Raw genomic sequence first — 15,670 nt, 5'->3', positions numbered from 1 at the left:
TTTCTTTTCCCATGAAGAGTGGCCCGCTGAAGCCTCTTTCCACACGTGCCCAAAGGTGGTGGATCATGGTGCTGCAGTAGCCACAGCTCCTTGCAGAGCCCATCAAAAGCGTGTATAGCTGCTGATTAGCAGTGGGAGCATCTTCCCAATATGAGTGCGAGAGTCTGAGATGTGGACGCCTCATGCTTTGGCTCCTGGACCGTTGCAAAATGTCCCAGTGCTGTTGGGTCTTAATCTTGCTTTTTTTTGTTTCATCCACTGCGCTGAAGTAACCATGCCTCCACTGTCTCTGTTGGATCTGCTACCTTTTGCCTTTCAATCCTGTTTGTCCGAGGCTTTCTGGATAGGGATGAGTGACCTGTTCTGATGCGGTCTGCCTTTTGAGGCTCTCAGCCTTAAGTTTGAGTGTTGAGAATTTGGGGAAAAAGTTGAAGCGATCCATCAGCATCTCCAAGTGAGATGCTGAGTTCTGCGGGAGGGGACGTTTGCCTGATGTCCCTCCTCTTGGGTGCTTTCCCGGGCATGGATAGCTCAAGTGAATGAGGAAACCTTTGAAGGAGTTGGAAGTGAGCTCTGGATCTGTCTTTGGTTCTGCTGGGGCTGCGGAGCTTGTTGCGAGGCGTTGGTGGAATTTGTTGCAAGGGCTTGGCGTGAGCTGCCTGCCCTGTAGGGGATGCTGAGAGTGCTGAGCTCTGCTCCTCAGGAGCTGGGATGATGTACGCTGCTGGTGGTCCTCTGGCTTGTGCCGTGGCTGGGCAAGACTCTGCCATCCTGGTTAGCACCCGTAAATCTCTCCCAGCAGTTCCTCTTTTGAGAGCTTGTAGGATTTTGTTTGCTGGATCTCGCTGGCTGTTCTTCAGGGCGAGAAGACCTTCTTTCCCCTCCGGGTGACCGTCCCCTCTCTCGGTTTTTCTCCCCTGTGGTCCAGGTTGTCTTCCGGCAAGGTGAGTCCCGAGAGCATCCGCACGCTCCGTCCCCCCTCGGAGTCCTCTGATGACCAGGGCCCACAGGCCAAGCGGATGCTGAGTCCCACCAAGGAGAAGGAGCTCTCCCTTTACAAGAAGACCAAGCGAGCCATCAGCAGCAAGAAGTACAGCGTCTCCAAGGCAGAGGCCGAAGCCGAGGCCACCACCCCCATCGAGCTCATCAGCCGCGGGCCGGACGGCCGCTTCGTCATGGACCCGGCGGAGATGGAGCCCTCCCTGAAGACGCGGCGGATCGAGGGCTTCCCCTTCGTGGAGGAGACGGACATGTACCCCGAGTTCAGGCAGTCGGACGAGGAGAACGATGACCCCGTCGTCCCCGCTTCCGTCACCGCCCTGAAAGCCCAGCTCACCCCTCTCTCCTCCAGCCAGGAGTCCTACCTTCAGCCACCAGCATACAGCCCCCGGTTCCACCGGGCGCTGGAGGGTCCCGGCGCCCTGCAGGCCACCGGCCAGGCCCGCCCGCCGGCCCCCCGGGCTTTCCACCACCAGTTTTACGGTTACCTCAGCAGCAGCAGCCCCGGGGAGGTGGACCCGCCGCCCTTCTACATGCCAGAAGTCAGCCCGCTGAGCTCAGTCATGTCCTCCCCGCCGCTGCCCCCCGAGGGGCCCTTCGGACACCCCACCATCCCCGAGGAGAACGGGGAGAACGCCTCCAACAGCACGTTGCCCCTGGCCCAGACCCCCACGGGGGGCCGGTCCCCCGAGTCCTGGGGCAGGGCCGAGTTCCCCTTCGGCGGCCTGGAGCCGGCCCCCGCGCCGTTCCCCCACCAGCTCCAGTCCTGCGAGGCGGCCGATGGCTCCCAGCCCACCGGCTGCCTTCCTCGGGGGCCACCTCCCTCCTCCCTCCAGGTGGTCCCCGCGTCCTACCCGGGCATCCTGCCCCTGGAGGCACCAAAGAGCTGGACCGGCAAGTCACCCGGCAGGGGCCAACCCTCTGTGCCCACCACCACCAAGTGGCAGGACAAACCTATGCAACCCATGGGATGTCAAGGGCAGCTAAGACATACCAGCCAAGGTATGGGCATACCCGTGTTGCCTTACCACGAACCGTCCGAGCCCGTCGGCCCCAGCGGCACAAGCACATTCAGCCTGGACACCAGGTGGTACGAGCCCCAACCCCGACCTCGGCCCAGCCCTCGGCAGGTCAGGAGGGCTGAGCCCAGTTTACATCAGGTGGTGCTACAACCTTCGAGGCTTTCTCCTCTGACCCAAAGCCCCCTCAGCTCCCGCAACAGCTCTCCGGAGCTGACCGCCCGCGCCCGGCCCCGGCCGGGCCTCATCCAGCAAGCGGAGGTGTCGGAAATCACCCTGCAGCCCCCGGCAGCGGTCAGCTTCTCCCGCAAGTCCACACCGTCCACAGGATCCCCGGCGCCGAGCAGCCGGGGAGGCAGCCCCAGCTACCGACCGACCACCGCCTTCGCCTCCGTGGCCACCGGCTACTCCGGCTCCCAGGGCTCCTCCCTGCCCGTGGACACCATGGATGTTTTCGGAGACATCCCTTCTCCGAGGAGGGCTGGCGAGGAGATTCTCCAACCGGAACCGACATCCACCACGGTAGCTGCCACGGGGTAAGTGCTTGAGCCCCGTGGTGACCCCCCCAGCCCCCGGCCCCTTCCCGGCTTCCCCCACCCTGCCTCACCCGCTCCCTCTGACTCCCTCCCCGCCATCGCCATCCCAACTCGTAGGGTCTCTCTGGGCGCGCTGCAGCATCCCTTTTGGAGACAGCGTCCCGCGGGCTTTGCTAGGAAGAGGCTGGTGCCGCGGGTTGCATGGCCGCTGCCCGAGAGAGAGCTGGGTTTTTAGGCAGGCAACCTTCCCGGTGCCGGCGGCGTGCTTGCCTCCTCCCCGGCTGCTCCCTCGCGAATTTGGGAGCGCCGTGACTTGGGGGCTACGGGCCATCTACCAGGCAAAGAACCTGGCTCCCGGCTCACGTAGGTAAGTTGTCCTGGTGTCACTGGCGGTTGTTTCCTCTTCTAGCTGCTGGCTCTTGGCTTTCTTCGAACGTTAGGGCCGCCGCCGCCGCGCCTCTGTCTTCCTCCTCTTCCTTCCCGCGGAGTCTAGAGAGCTTTAATGCATGACAGAAACAGCTATCACGGTCACCACCCCACCTGCAAAAGGGATGCTGCAGCCCCAGGACGCGGGCAGGGAGAGATCAAGGACTTAGCCACACCAGCAGCATGTCAGGAGAGGAGGAAAAATAAAAATAAACTAACCCCAGCGGAGATCGGGAGGCTGCCGGCACGCTCAGATCCTGCCCTAAAGAGGGATGTGGCTGCACTAGACAGTAGCGGCTGGTTTTCCAGGTACCAGGGTTGCTCCAGGCAAAAAGCGTCTCTCTCTTTCTCTATCTTTCTCTCTGTATTTCTCCTCTTTCCCTCCGTCTTTCACAGCACCTTAGACCCCGTAGCCGTGCTTTCGTCCCATCCTTTCGTCTCGCTTCATTTTTGGCTTGTTGTCTGGCGGGGTTGAACCACATCACCCCCTACCCTCCGGCTTGCGGCAGAGAGGAGTTGGGGGGCCGGATGTGCCCAGCCCCACGGAGCCGGCGCGGTCGGAGGCGTACGGAGAAGAGGTGTGCGTTTTGGGGAGGGGGGAGGCAGCGTTTTACCCCGCAGCGCCCTCCGCATTTCACTCCCGCCCTCTGGTACCTGGAAGCGTTATGGCCTTAGAAAACCCCTCTGGCACGGCTGGGGTGTGGAAGGGGGGATGGAAGGAGGGCTCAGGGGAGAGGATGGGGAGGGAGAGGAGCTGAACGAGCCTCAAACGACTTCCGTGTGCCTCTGGAAAACACAGCTACGGAGCGATGCAGTTTAAGCATGTAGACGTAGGTCCACGTCTCCTAGCCAGGGCACCCCAAGGAGACCCAGCTCCAGGACAGATCCGTGTTAGAGCAGCACTGTTGTCCGTGCTTTTACGCAGTGTATCCATTCGCTTTGTTGATTATTGTTTTCGTTTCTTCTTTTCCTTTCTCTTCTGTTTCTTTCCCCCTTTCTTCTCCAGCCTCGTTTCGTTTGTGTTTCGGTTTGGTTTCTTTCCCTCCTTTTCCTTTGGAGTTGTTGACGTGCTGATGTGTTGCGGAGCTCGGCTCCTTGCGGGTGTTGATAACTGCTTTGTTTTTGATTAATCTCAGCTATCTGGGCAGTGTTGTCGAGACAAGCTTCTCCTCAGCTCAATAGGTAAGGGTGATCCATGTCCGAAAGGATGGTGTGGGTGCTGTGGAGGGTGGCCGGGAGCGGGGCATGAGAGGGGACACGGAAGGGGCTTTTCCAATACCATCTCTTCCTTTAAAGGGGAATAAGGAATCCGAAAACACTAGGAAACACCTCTGGACGCACAGGCTCTGTGGCTTTTGGGTTTCCCCTCCCAGCAGCACGTCGCTGCTCCCCTGCCTTTGGGGAGGCGGTGGGGCTGGAGAGCATGGTGGTGGCAACCGTGTCTTCGTGTTGGGGTTTGGGATGAGCCAAACTGCTGTCTCCCTGTGGCCAGCCTTTCTTGGAGGATGGCGATACATGGCACCCTTGGCTCTGGCAGGGCTTGCGTTGGCGTGAGGGTTGTGCAGTGTTAGGGAGGTGCGTGTTGAGGTGGGGTTGTCCAGGATGATCCAAACCAGGAGGAACTCATGGTCATCCCCTGGAGTCAGGTAAAAGAGCTACATCTGGAGCAACCAGCTGCAGGCAGTGTTCTTGGAGTGGGGCTCCAAAAATCATTCTCTGGATGCAGTCCAGGACATGGAGAATTTTGTTCCCATCAGTACCTGGACCTGTTTTCTTTTTCCAAGTCTCCTCAATCATGGAAAATGGGAGAAGTCTTTCTTTCAAGATGGACTCTATGGTTGGCCGCAGCGTAACTAGGGTTTCAGGCTGCCAGTGAGGTGTTTTATTGTTCCTGTCACAAGCGTAGTCATACTAAAAGCCCTCCCTCTCTGAAATGCTCCTTGGAGAATCTTTATGACTTCTGACCCAGCTGTAATTAAACAGCCCTAAGCAGATCTTGAAAGACTCTCCCAAGAAAATACTTCTTGAGCTGCCTTCATGGGGTCGGTTTCCTAGATGGCCGTGGGCATCCCTGGAACTGGGATGGAGTAATCGGGGGATGTCCCTTAGACCTTAGAGGCAGAGAATGTCACTAAGACTGCTAAAGTCAGATGGGATAATAGTCATTCCTGACCCCAAGGATTGGGAACACGTGACCAGGCTGGTTATGAAAGGAGAGGTGGGATATGGGCCATGTCCAAGCTTCCTTAGAACAAGTCTTAAAAAAATTTAAGCTTTGCTGCCTTGGATGAGAAGAGTCAAGGTCCTGGTCAACTCTCTCCTAACAGCCTGAGGAGTCTTGTTGGACTGGAAAAGAGCCTCACGAGAGGGAGATGAGATGCCTAGAGAAATCAGGTAGATGTTTCCAGGAGAGGGGAATTCCTCTAGCTGATTTGAAGGGTTGTCCTGGGGTGGGGAGAGCAGGAGAGGGGAGGAAGGAGTGTTGAGTGTTGGCAATGGGAGCAGGTACAGGATCTGTGCTCCACAGAGGAGCCATCCTCTTGGCATGGCAAAACCCCTCCAGTTCAAGCCTTGCAGCCTCCAAAGCTCTTAAGTGCTTGGCCACCTTCTTCTCTTTTCCCCTGTTGATCCCAGAGTAGGGTGTCCCATGAGCAGCAAAGCTGGCACCAAGCTTTGGTGAGATCTGGGCTGCGCCAGATGCCTCAGGAAATGGGGAACCCCTCAGCGAGGACGTGGCTGTTTGCTCTATTCATTTTCCCTGGTGCTTCCCTGTTTCAGGAGTGTTAGGGACACGAGTGAACCTGGCTTTAGCACAGCAGAGGTGGGTCCAGGCTCATGTTGGAGTTCCATGGGGCTCTTGCACAGATACAGGCTGTCTCTGGTGTTGGGTGCTGCGGGCTGATAGGGATTCAGGAGCAGGATCACGGTTCCCAGCAGGGAACAGCCATGCATCCAACTCCGAGATGTCGCGTGAGCGACTCCAGAGTCATTATCCCCAAAAAAGGGAAGCCAGAAGAATAAATCTCACTTTAATAAGCGAGGAATCCTGTAAAGGGCCCGGCCAAGTAATTTCTTGATGATTTGGGGTCATAAAATTGTCAGTGCGTGTGGAGCGCTGGGATTTGATACCAGACCAGCCAGATTTCTGTACTGCAGTAATAAAAGCCGAGAAGAGAAGAGGGAGAGGCAGTTTGCCAGCTCGGTGGCGGCTGCAGCACGGTGGCTTTCTCTGGGTGAAGATGAGGTGGTTTTTACCAATGGGCAGGGTTAAATAATGCCGGAACTGAGTCGGCACGAGCAGTTTTCCCATCGTCTTCTCTTTGGATGCAGCACACAGTGATGCATCTCCTCATGGGGAAGAGGGGGCTGTCGTCTCCCTGCAGAGGGAAACCCAAAAACCACAGACAAGGCACCGAGCCCCCACGCCCCTCGGCACCACAACCTGTCCCAGGTGGCCCCCCATGGCCCCCACGCTTTGCTGGGACAGGGCTGGCGATGCCGGGGGCTCGGGGGCTTGGCCGCAGCGTAGCGTTGAGTGATGAAGGGACGTCGGCGCCAGGCGTGCGGGAGGAGGAGCACCCCTCGCTCCCCGCTTGAAAGAAAACAGGTTCCCCTTTAAAGACTGTCCATGTGCTGATCCTCTGCATGTGTTTCATGCCTCCTCCCGCTTGGAGAAGTTGTGAGTCCGCTTGTCTGAGTGCGTTTTTCTTTTCTTTCTTAATTATTATTATTTTTTTCTTTTCAGTCTCTTTAATTTACTTATATATTTTTCTCACTCCTGTTTTTCATTTATCTTCCTCTCTTCCCCCCCCTTCCCCATGACTGTATCTCCCCTCTTCCTCTCCAGTCCGGCCCCTTTTCCCTCACCCTCTTTCCTCCCCCGTCAGCATGGTGAAGTCCGTTGTGTAGGTGAGTTGTGGTGTCTGCAGACCTGTAGAAGGGACCCCCTTCTCCGGTGTGACCCCCGCTGTGACCAACCCCCTTCCTCCCTCATTGCGGTGCCTTGGCAGCAGCAGCAGCAGCTCCGGGGCAAGGGGCCGTCACCGCTGTGTTTCTCTAGCACCTCTGGCACTGAAGGATCTCAAGCGATGCACGATGGCATCCCAGGATGGAGGCAGCAGCCAGCGCTGCCTCGGAGCAGAGGGGGAATTCCAACTTGCAGGGCGTCTCATGGGATCGCACAGGACTTGAGCTTGAGATGGAGCCTTGCGTAGGCGAATTGAGCTCTTCGTCTGAGGAGGAGGGAAGGGTTGAAGAACGTGGTGGCTGAGACGTGGTGGGCTCTGGTCCAAGCGGATGCTCTAACTGGTCCAAGTGGATGCTCTAACATGTCTAAACTATTCCTGGGTGTCACTGTCTTGACTCAAGGAGAGGAAGAGGCAGGGAACATGTGTTGAGACCTCCATGAGGTGAAATACATGTATTGTGCCCTTGAATCTCCTGGACGCTTCCTCTATATGGGTTTCCACTTTTGGGTGGAAAGAGGTTGGTAATCCTTTCACGGGCCTTTTCCCTTGCATCTTCGCTTCGTATGTGGAAGGACGTTTGAAGAAGAGCAGCTGAGATGTGTGTTGGGTTGGATAGCTCTTCTCCCCTAGCTACCGCCTCCTGTCCTGGCACTCGCTGAGGTCCCTCAGTACTTTTGCAGCCTCTCCAGAACCTCTCTGTCCACGCAGTTCAGACCCTTGCTCGTTCAGAAGGATGGTCCTTTGAAGACTTGAGGAAAACTGCTGCTCCGGGTGTTTTGGCCCCTCGCGGAAGGCTTGCTTCAGGAATTCACGTGTGCTTCTTTGCTTGGCTCTGCACAGAAGTCTCTAGAAATTGTTCATCTGCCTCCCTGAACCTCTCGTCTGTTGGTGTTCAAGATATCTCTTGTGCATGGGCAGCTGCCCAAAATGCTAAGTCTGGGGGCAGGAAGAAGCTTTTGGCTGAGCTTAAAATGAAAATTAATTTGAAAGAATTGGAGTCCTTTGAAGAAATGAAGGGTGGGTAGAGCAGATAAAATTTGGCTGGTGAGTAGCATCGCTTCGTCCTCCTCTGTATCCCTTCCTTGCCAGAGGTCAGACAGTATTTATGGTGACACATGGGTTCAGTGCGCTGGCTGTTTATGCTTGTGTGTATAAATACGAGTCCAATTATGGAGAACTAGTGGAAATGAGCTTCAGGCAATTTCCTCATAATCCCTTGCGTAAATCTGTCTGATTTTGTCAACATGCCACAGTAGCATCTTCTTAGAAGGAAAAAAAAAAATGGAAAGAGCAAGAGCCTCCTACAAGTTGAGCTTTCATAATATTAGCAGAGTTGTCTGGGTGGCGGGAACAGGAGGTAGAAGGCAGGACGGTGACAGGATGGCCAAGCTTGCCAGCGTCCAGGGCTTGGCACACGTCGGCTCCATGGGAGATGGACTTGGGGCTGGAACAGTTGAGCCAAGTACGTGCATGAATATAGCTTTGTGCGAATCATAGAATGGTGGCTATAAATGGGAAAAGCCTGCTATTGACCATTCAAGCAGGAATTACTGCAGGGAAGTGCCATGCTGTCGTTGGCCCTTTAGGTCACTCTGGTCTTACGCAGCCCAGCGGCTGTTGGCGTTGGTGCAGCTCAGCGGGTAGTGTCCCAACAGAGCTCGGAGCCACCGCTCGCAGCATCTCTCACAAGAGACTGGTTGCATTTGGAAAGAAGGCGTTTAAGCACTGAAGCTATACGGGCTTGTAAACGTCATCTTTCCTATGAGGGAGAGCTCTCGCTTGGATCCAGCCAGCAGAACTACCAGCTTGTCTAATGAGTTGCTTCATCTTCGGCTGATGTGCTGCTCTGCTGGGAGCAGGATCAGAGGCTCTCCAGGAGCATCAACGCCTTGATGTCTCTGTTGCAATGGGAAACATGAAAAGGAGCTTTTCTATACCCAGTGTCTGGGCTTCTGTTGCATCTGCTGTGCCCTAGCTGCTTCATCAGTTCACACTGCACTTTTCTTGGTGCTCTCCAATGCTGCTAGCAGAACTGAGAACCTTTGCAATCGCACACGTCTTCAAAAACAACTCCTCCTGCTCCCCAAGGAGGGGGAAAAATCCCTTGGGAGCTCTTCCCCTGTGCCACTCCAGCTGAAGTATCACCGCTGCGGCAGCCACTTGGGATCTCAGATGCAAAGCGTTGCTGTCACGCCATGCTCTCCACAGCGGTGGCACGCATGGGGACTCGCAGAGGAAAGGCTGTAGGGTGTCTTCAGTGGCGGATAGGCTCCGTGTGAAACCCAAGGGAGACGAGAAGCTCCGAACTCACCGTAGGTGGACGTGCTCTTGTGCCGCAGCCCGGGTGCGCTGGGGCTCTGTGCTGAGCCCTTGTCCTCACTTATTCCTCGCTGCTCCCACCGGCAGCGTTTTTGCAACGCCGGATGGGTCGCGCCTCACTGACAGACCGGGAATGAGGTGGATGAGTTCGGCCACGGCTTTTTGGTGCCAAAGCAGGAGTCTGAATGCACTGATGCTGCCTCCTTGCAGTCCGTCGAGGCGACTCTTCTACCCGCCTGTCCTGCTGCCTTGTGAAGAGCCTGCGGCTTGCGGGGTTTGCTGATCCCTGCCCCAGCCACGGATGCCTGAAGATGCAGGAGTTGCCATCAGCGCTGTCCTCTGCGTGGCTGGTTTGAAAAAGTTCAGTCGCTGACCTCCGGTGACCGAGCTGTGAGAGCAGAAGAGTGTCATCTCCTCCTTTGAAGGGTAGGACAGGCTTGTTAGAGGCACGCTGGTGTAAACCTCCGGGCTTTTATCTCCAGAGCCTGGCTTCGAGCATTGGCTTTATTGCAATGAAAAGCGCTTTGTGGACGCTTCCCCTGTCATCTCTGGCCACCCTGTGTGCAGGTTGCTCTGTTGTGACTCAGGTTGATCCCAGGTCATCACCTGTGGCCTCTGCTGCCTCGAGTCAGACTTCTCCTTCTGCGACATTAGGTCTTGGTGCAACCTGGGGGGACATGAAAGTAAAATGGAGAGGGGGAAGGCAATGGGAAAGCAGCAAGAGGGAGGGATGCCGTGATGTGTTAGAGATGAGAGCTGGACCGACCGCTCTCTTAAGGAGAAGGTTTTCCTCCGCTGCCCTGCTCTCTGCAGCAGTCGTACTCTCCAATCCTTGGATGGGAAAAACAGGTACAGTGAAGAAAATAGAGCCAAAAAAACCCTTTGCAAAGGGGAGACCACTTAGCCTCGAGCTGGTTCCTGTAGAAGGGTTTCTCAGGGACTAAGGCTGGGAAACTGTCACTTACAACTGCTGGCCCTCCTGCGGGAAACACCCCTTTGCAAATCCCGTCCTCGTCCCTCGCAATAAGACCTTGTCAGTGTTTTCATTCCGATGTCCTGTCCCGCGGGGCAAGAAAACCCAGCTCCCAGCCTCCCGGTGTTCAGGAGTAGATGCTCCTGTGCTGTCGCGTTTCTGTTGTCGCTTACAGCAGGGACCTGGGAGCGAGATACCTCTCCCAGCCATGTCGGCGTGTGCCCTTTGTGTCCCTGTCTGTCATGTGGCTCCTGGTTTTTTTGGCCGTGGGAGCGGGGCCGGGCAGGATCCTGCCTCCCTGCTGTTTGTGGCGCCGGTGTTGTCCGCCCAGAGTGGCTCATGGTGCCCGTCTCGACGCTGCCGTGCCGCTTCTGCCTGTCTCTTCCTCTCTTTCTCTCTCTCTCTCCATCCCAAGGGGTTTCCCACCACTTCCCAGAAATGCCTTATCGGACATAGGATCTGCCCCGTCCTTTTTTGTTTAGCGGTGCTGGCATGGCAGGCAGGTGAGCTGGGGTGCCGGCAGCTCTCTTGCGGGGCTGGCGTTGGAGGTTGCCGGTGGGACCGGCCGGGTTTGCGGCGCCGCTCAGCAACTTGGAGGAGATGCAGGGGGACAGCGGGGACCTCGCCACAGGCCACCTTGTTGCCTCCTGCTCCGGCACGCCTGGCTGGTCCCGCTCCCTCAGCCCCGGGTTTCTCACCTTTTCCTTTTCCATGGCAGAGCTGGCTGGGGTCGAGCGATCCCCCGCCGGGGATGTCCAGAGGCCCAAGTGTAGCCGAGAGCCGCTGACGGCACCTGTCTGCTTTTCCTTCCTAGAAAACGTCCGTCACCGTCCGGGGACGCTGCTGCACCTGAGAGGCTTGAAGCTCTGAAATACCAGCGGATAAAGAAGCCCAAAAAGTCATCCAAGGGCTCCTCGAAATCCAGAAAACAACCCAGTGAGTGCGAGGACCCCGCGGTCCCCAACGACATCCCCTCTGTCACCCCGGGGGCAGAGCTTGTGCAGGTCTCTGCTGGCTCCGGCAGGAGGTGTCTCCAAGCCCTTTCCTGGATCCTGCCCTCACCCCTGCCCCCCAAAGGGATGGCTCACCCACAGGCTGTCCTTCCCCTGCTTCCCCCCGCCTCCAAACTGAGTTCCCCTTCCATCCATCTCCCATCTCTAGTGATTTTTTTTGGATTTGCTATTTTTTTTTTTTAAATGCGCGTTAATTTAACTTTCCCTGATGCCCAACGCGCTCCCTTCTCGCCAAGCGGCCGGGCTGGGGGCCAGGCTGGCCATCACCTCCCTTTTCGGGCACACAGAGTGCTCTGCCGGCTCCGCTCCCATCTGCTTTCTCTTCCCCCCCAGACGGCTCTGCCTCCCAGGTTCAGCACCTTCCCAGCTCTCAGGTACTGTCGCCTGACGAAGCTGTCTGCCTCCGCAAGAAGAAGAGACACCCTCGTCAGGACCCCTTCGCCCGCCTCTCGGCGCTGAAGGACGACCTCTGCCACCGGCAGCTCCCCGAAGACCAGACAGCCATTCTCAACAGCGTGGACCACGACGACACCGGCGGCCACGCCACGTTGCTTTAGCCTAGCGCCGGCCCGAGAAGGTTAAACAGGAGGGGGTGGAGGGAGCCGACATCGCGCCACCCACCAGGGGACGGAGGCGACGGGAGAGGGTGGGACGCCCCTACACCACCAGGGGGGTTCGGTGGCTCGTGGTGGGGACGAGCTTGGGGGGACGCTGGGGCAGGGCTGGGGGGACGGGGAGGATGCCTGGGGCTTGGGCGCTCCTCGGATCCGCTTCTTGCCCCACCCCTGGATGGCTTCGGTGGGGTGGGAAGCGGGGGGTGGGGGGGGATGGGGTGTTGCACCTCGGTTTCGGAAGAGGTCTCTAGGCTTAAAAAGGCGTAGACGGAGCTTTTGATATCTGCTCCTGCGGCACGCGTTTAGGGAGAAAATGTGGAATTGAGCAGCTGGCCCTCAATCGCCGGAAGAAATTAAATGACACAGGGTGTAATTAATTGACAAGAAACTAACAACCCAGACGGGAACTGGTAATCCCATGAATCTGATTATGATAAAACCACAACCAAATAATCCCAGGAAAGCTCTAATTGTGAAAATCTCCCTGCCTCCCCCTTCCCAGCGTTCCTTTTATGTGAAGATAACAGCAACAAAACCAACCGTGACATCTTTCCTTACCTATCTCTGAAAGAGAAAACCAGAAAGACCCCGAGCCTTGGAATCGGTCTGAGATGTGAGAAATCACTCTTTATCTGTACAAATGCATTTGAACCTTGTTAAACGCGTACTCGGCACTGCGCGAGCATGCAGGTGTTGGGACTGTTTTCACCCAAGGGTGTTTCCCCCCCCAAGTCCGGTGCGTGTCCGCTTTGATGAGGGTGGTTTCGTTTAATTCTTCCCGACACTCCGTGTATCGCTGCGGCAAATGTTGTTCAGTGCTGTGTGGTAATGTGATTTCGTACTACGGTAACGTTTGTAACCTCTATTCGTAACCGCCAAGCGGGGAGACGCTGCCGCAGGTGTGTGAGAGGAGGGGGTTTGGCTGCCTGGTCCCAAAAGCCTCCATTGGCAGACGCTGAGCCCGGGCGAGAGCGGCTGGAAAACCCCCAGCTCTGCGGATGGAGAGACGGATGGCTCCTCGGAGCGACCGCGCAAAGCTAAGCCCAGCGTTTCGCGTCTGCTTAGAACATGCGTTGCGGATGGTTTCACTGTTTTCCCCTTCTTTTTTTCCTGCTCCAGCCTGCCGGGGTTGCGTCCCTCCCTTTGCCCCATCCGAGGAGACCCGCTGTTCCCCTCTCGGTAACGCTGTTCTAACTCTTCACCAGAATGTATTTCCTCTTCAAAATACTTAGGGTAGGTTTGGCGGCCGGTGGTTTTCTGGATTGCATAGGCCTTTTTATTTATTTATTTATTAAGCAGGAAAGGTGTAGCCCGCTCCGAGAACAGCCGGGCTCACTTTCCTGCTCTGCCTCCACTCTCTGACTGCGTGGCCTTGGGCAAGTCACTCAACCTCTCTGTGCCTCAGTTCTCCCATCTGTAAAATGGGGATAAGTCATATTTGAGCACTTTGGACGAGCGCTTGGTCGCTGACAGACTGCAAGTGCTACCTACGTAAATGCTGAGCGCTAATACCAAGTGATCCCTACCTTTAAAATATTTAGAGGTTTGTTTTTGTTTTTTTTTTTTTTTTGAAGTGGTAAAATCAACCGCTGCATCCAGGTTTGCACACTTCTTCCTCTGCAGTAAAGTGCTAAACCCTCCAGCCTGCCTGGGAATAAAACACCGAGTGTTTCATGTGGATATTCTTGCTTTGAGTGGATTCAGGCTGTAGGAGAAGCGTCACAGGAGAATCGAAGAGCCTGTAGGCATGTTTTTTGCCCCAGGCTCTCCATTTGCATGTGAAACTTTTGTTTATTCCCAGGTAGAATTGCCAAGAGATTCTCCAATCTCGCCTTTAATTCTGCTTTGCCTTGGTTATTGCTGTTGCTGCTGGTTGAACCTCGAAGGGCTTAGACGTTTGGAGAAAGACGTGAGCTCTCAAGCCGGGCGGTCGGGGATACGGCTCTCCGACCACGCCACGCTCCCCGGGAACTTTTAAGGTCGGAGCCTGTTTATCGCTCTGCCTAGAAATAATCTGATTTTAGAGGCTGTGCTTCCTATTTCCAGCGGGATGCTTGGAAACCTGCCGCCACAAAAAGCAGAGCCCCGCGTCTTTTCCAGTCTCCAAGCCCTGACTTAGGTTTGAACCGCTTGACGACGAGTCCTCTAAATCGATAACGAGATATTTCTGAGCTTTAACAACTTTGTGTAGGCAGTCTTCAAACCGTGAGCGGGTTTGTCTCAGGAAGGAGGGGGGGGTCTTCCTAGAAATGCCCCTCTCTTTCCAGCCTGCACCAGGGCTTTTCATTGAGTACGTGACGAGTGACCTGACGTAAGACCCTCGACTCTCAGAGCGAGAATTCAACTTCGCTAACAGTATGACTGCGGATTTCTTTTATTTGAGTGTGTTTTTAGGGATTCCCCTAGAATCCGCTCGGATCTGAATTGATTTAATGCCATTCACCCGCTCGGCAGCGGGGGAAACTCTGCCTTGGCTAACTTCAGCTCACCGGTAACTTCAGCCGGGCTCCTCCCGACGCACAGGTGACAATCGGGGGACATCCCGCTTCGGGGGGAGGGGGGGCATGGAGGCTTTGTGCCGGCCTTGCCGCGGCCGACTTGCTCTTCCTTTCGCTCTCGTTGCCTCAACCTCTCTAACAGAAGGTTGGTTTTTTTTCCTCATTTGAGTGCTTTCCAAACTATTTATGACACCCGTTCGTACAGGCACGGCGGTGTCTTCAGGCTCTTGAGGTCGCTACCTCGGGACGTGCCCCCATCCCGTCTTAAGGAGCTCTAGAGGACTTGGAGTGCAGGGAAGGTTGATGGAGCGCGCCGGCTTGCTGGGTCAGTCTTTTGAGAGTTGTTTTCCTTTTGCAGGTGTTTTGAGCCGCTGGGCCCCCTGCTTTTCATGGTCTTCGACCTTTAGAGGCTGGAGCCTGCAGCCCTCTCTCTTTCAGCCGTGTACCTGCCACGCTGCTGGAGTGGGAAATCCCGCCCGGGCGCCTCGTGGAAGCGGCTCTTCCCTAAAACCATCCTTAACTCCTTTCCCCGCTAGACCGTGTTACCTTCCGATAGACTCAGGCCGCGCTTTGGCAGACGGGCTTCGCCTCTTGCTTTGGCCACCTCCTCGCTTCTCCCAGCCCTCTGGTTTCCATGCCCTGCAGGGGGTCGCTCCTCTCTCCTCCCGCGGACCTGGGACACCGAAGCCGTGTCAGACGATGCCAAACGCTTCCCCCATTTCATCCCTGTTTGAACTCCGTTTCGCTTTGGTGGTTTGCAAACACAGCTGCTGCTGCTTCATTATTTCTTTTTCTTTTTTTTTTTCTTTTTTCCTTTCATGCTGCAAAATATATCTTGATTTTTATCTTCCTGGGCCAAACTCTCTTATTTTGTAAGCTTGTCTGAGGTAGATGGCTCTTGCTTTATCAGTAAGCGTACGATTCCTCCTTGCACGGTGCAAGCGCGTTGTGTTTCGTTGGGTCCCTTGGAAAAATCCTGGGCCACGGTGGAAAAAAAATGCCTCCAAATCGCAAGAATGTTTATCCCTGGGCTCCGCTGAGGCATCACCGTGGCGGGCATCAGCCAGGCTTTGGCTGGTCCTTGCGAGATGGCTGTGGTGAGGATGCTCCGACGCCGTTTTTGTGCCGCTGGGGGGGTTGCAGGCTTCAGCCACCCCAAGCAGGGGGAGGTAACGCGGAGAGGTAGGTACGGGGGTGTCACTGAGAGCCCTCGGAAAGAGGGGGTGCTCGTGGGGGGCCGTCCCTCGTGCCCTCTCCATCAGACCCGTCCCGTTGCGGGCAGATGGTGGGGCTTTGCCTGGTTTT

At 56.1% G+C, this 15,670-nt stretch overlaps 1 protein-coding gene across 19 annotated transcripts in view; it reads left to right on the top strand.

Moving 5' to 3' along the window:
* The window catches only part of IGSF9B (immunoglobulin superfamily member 9B), a 43,117-nt gene extending 27,898 nt beyond the window's left edge, over window positions 1–15,219 (top strand). For 4 of the 19 annotated variants that reach the window (XR_012584045.1, XR_012584044.1, XR_012584043.1 and 1 more), the window contains 4 exons: window positions 929–2,554; window positions 11,055–11,176; window positions 11,587–11,899; window positions 12,174–15,219. Coding sequence is in view for 2 of the 19 variants with exons in the window: in XM_074560931.1 (XP_074417032.1) it covers window positions 929–2,554; window positions 11,055–11,176; window positions 11,587–11,810 (1,972 nt within the window). In the remaining 17 variants the exon portion in view is untranslated. Of the gene's footprint in view, window positions 1–928; window positions 2,555–2,963; window positions 3,290–3,376; window positions 3,559–4,116; window positions 4,163–11,054; window positions 11,177–11,586; window positions 11,900–12,173 lie in introns of those variants that run through there. The other 15 variants (XR_012584041.1, XR_012584039.1, XR_012584040.1 and 12 more) reach the window with 15 other exon arrangements.
* The last annotated feature ends 451 nt before the right edge of the window (window positions 15,220–15,670 follow it).

Source organism: Larus michahellis, chromosome 17 (assembly GCF_964199755.1).
Source record: "Larus michahellis chromosome 17, bLarMic1.1, whole genome shotgun sequence".
In the NCBI taxonomy this organism is placed as follows: Eukaryota; Metazoa; Chordata; class Aves; order Charadriiformes; family Laridae; genus Larus; species Larus michahellis.
Note: the sequence above shows the minus strand (reverse complement) of the source record. Positions and strands in the feature narration are given on the sequence as shown.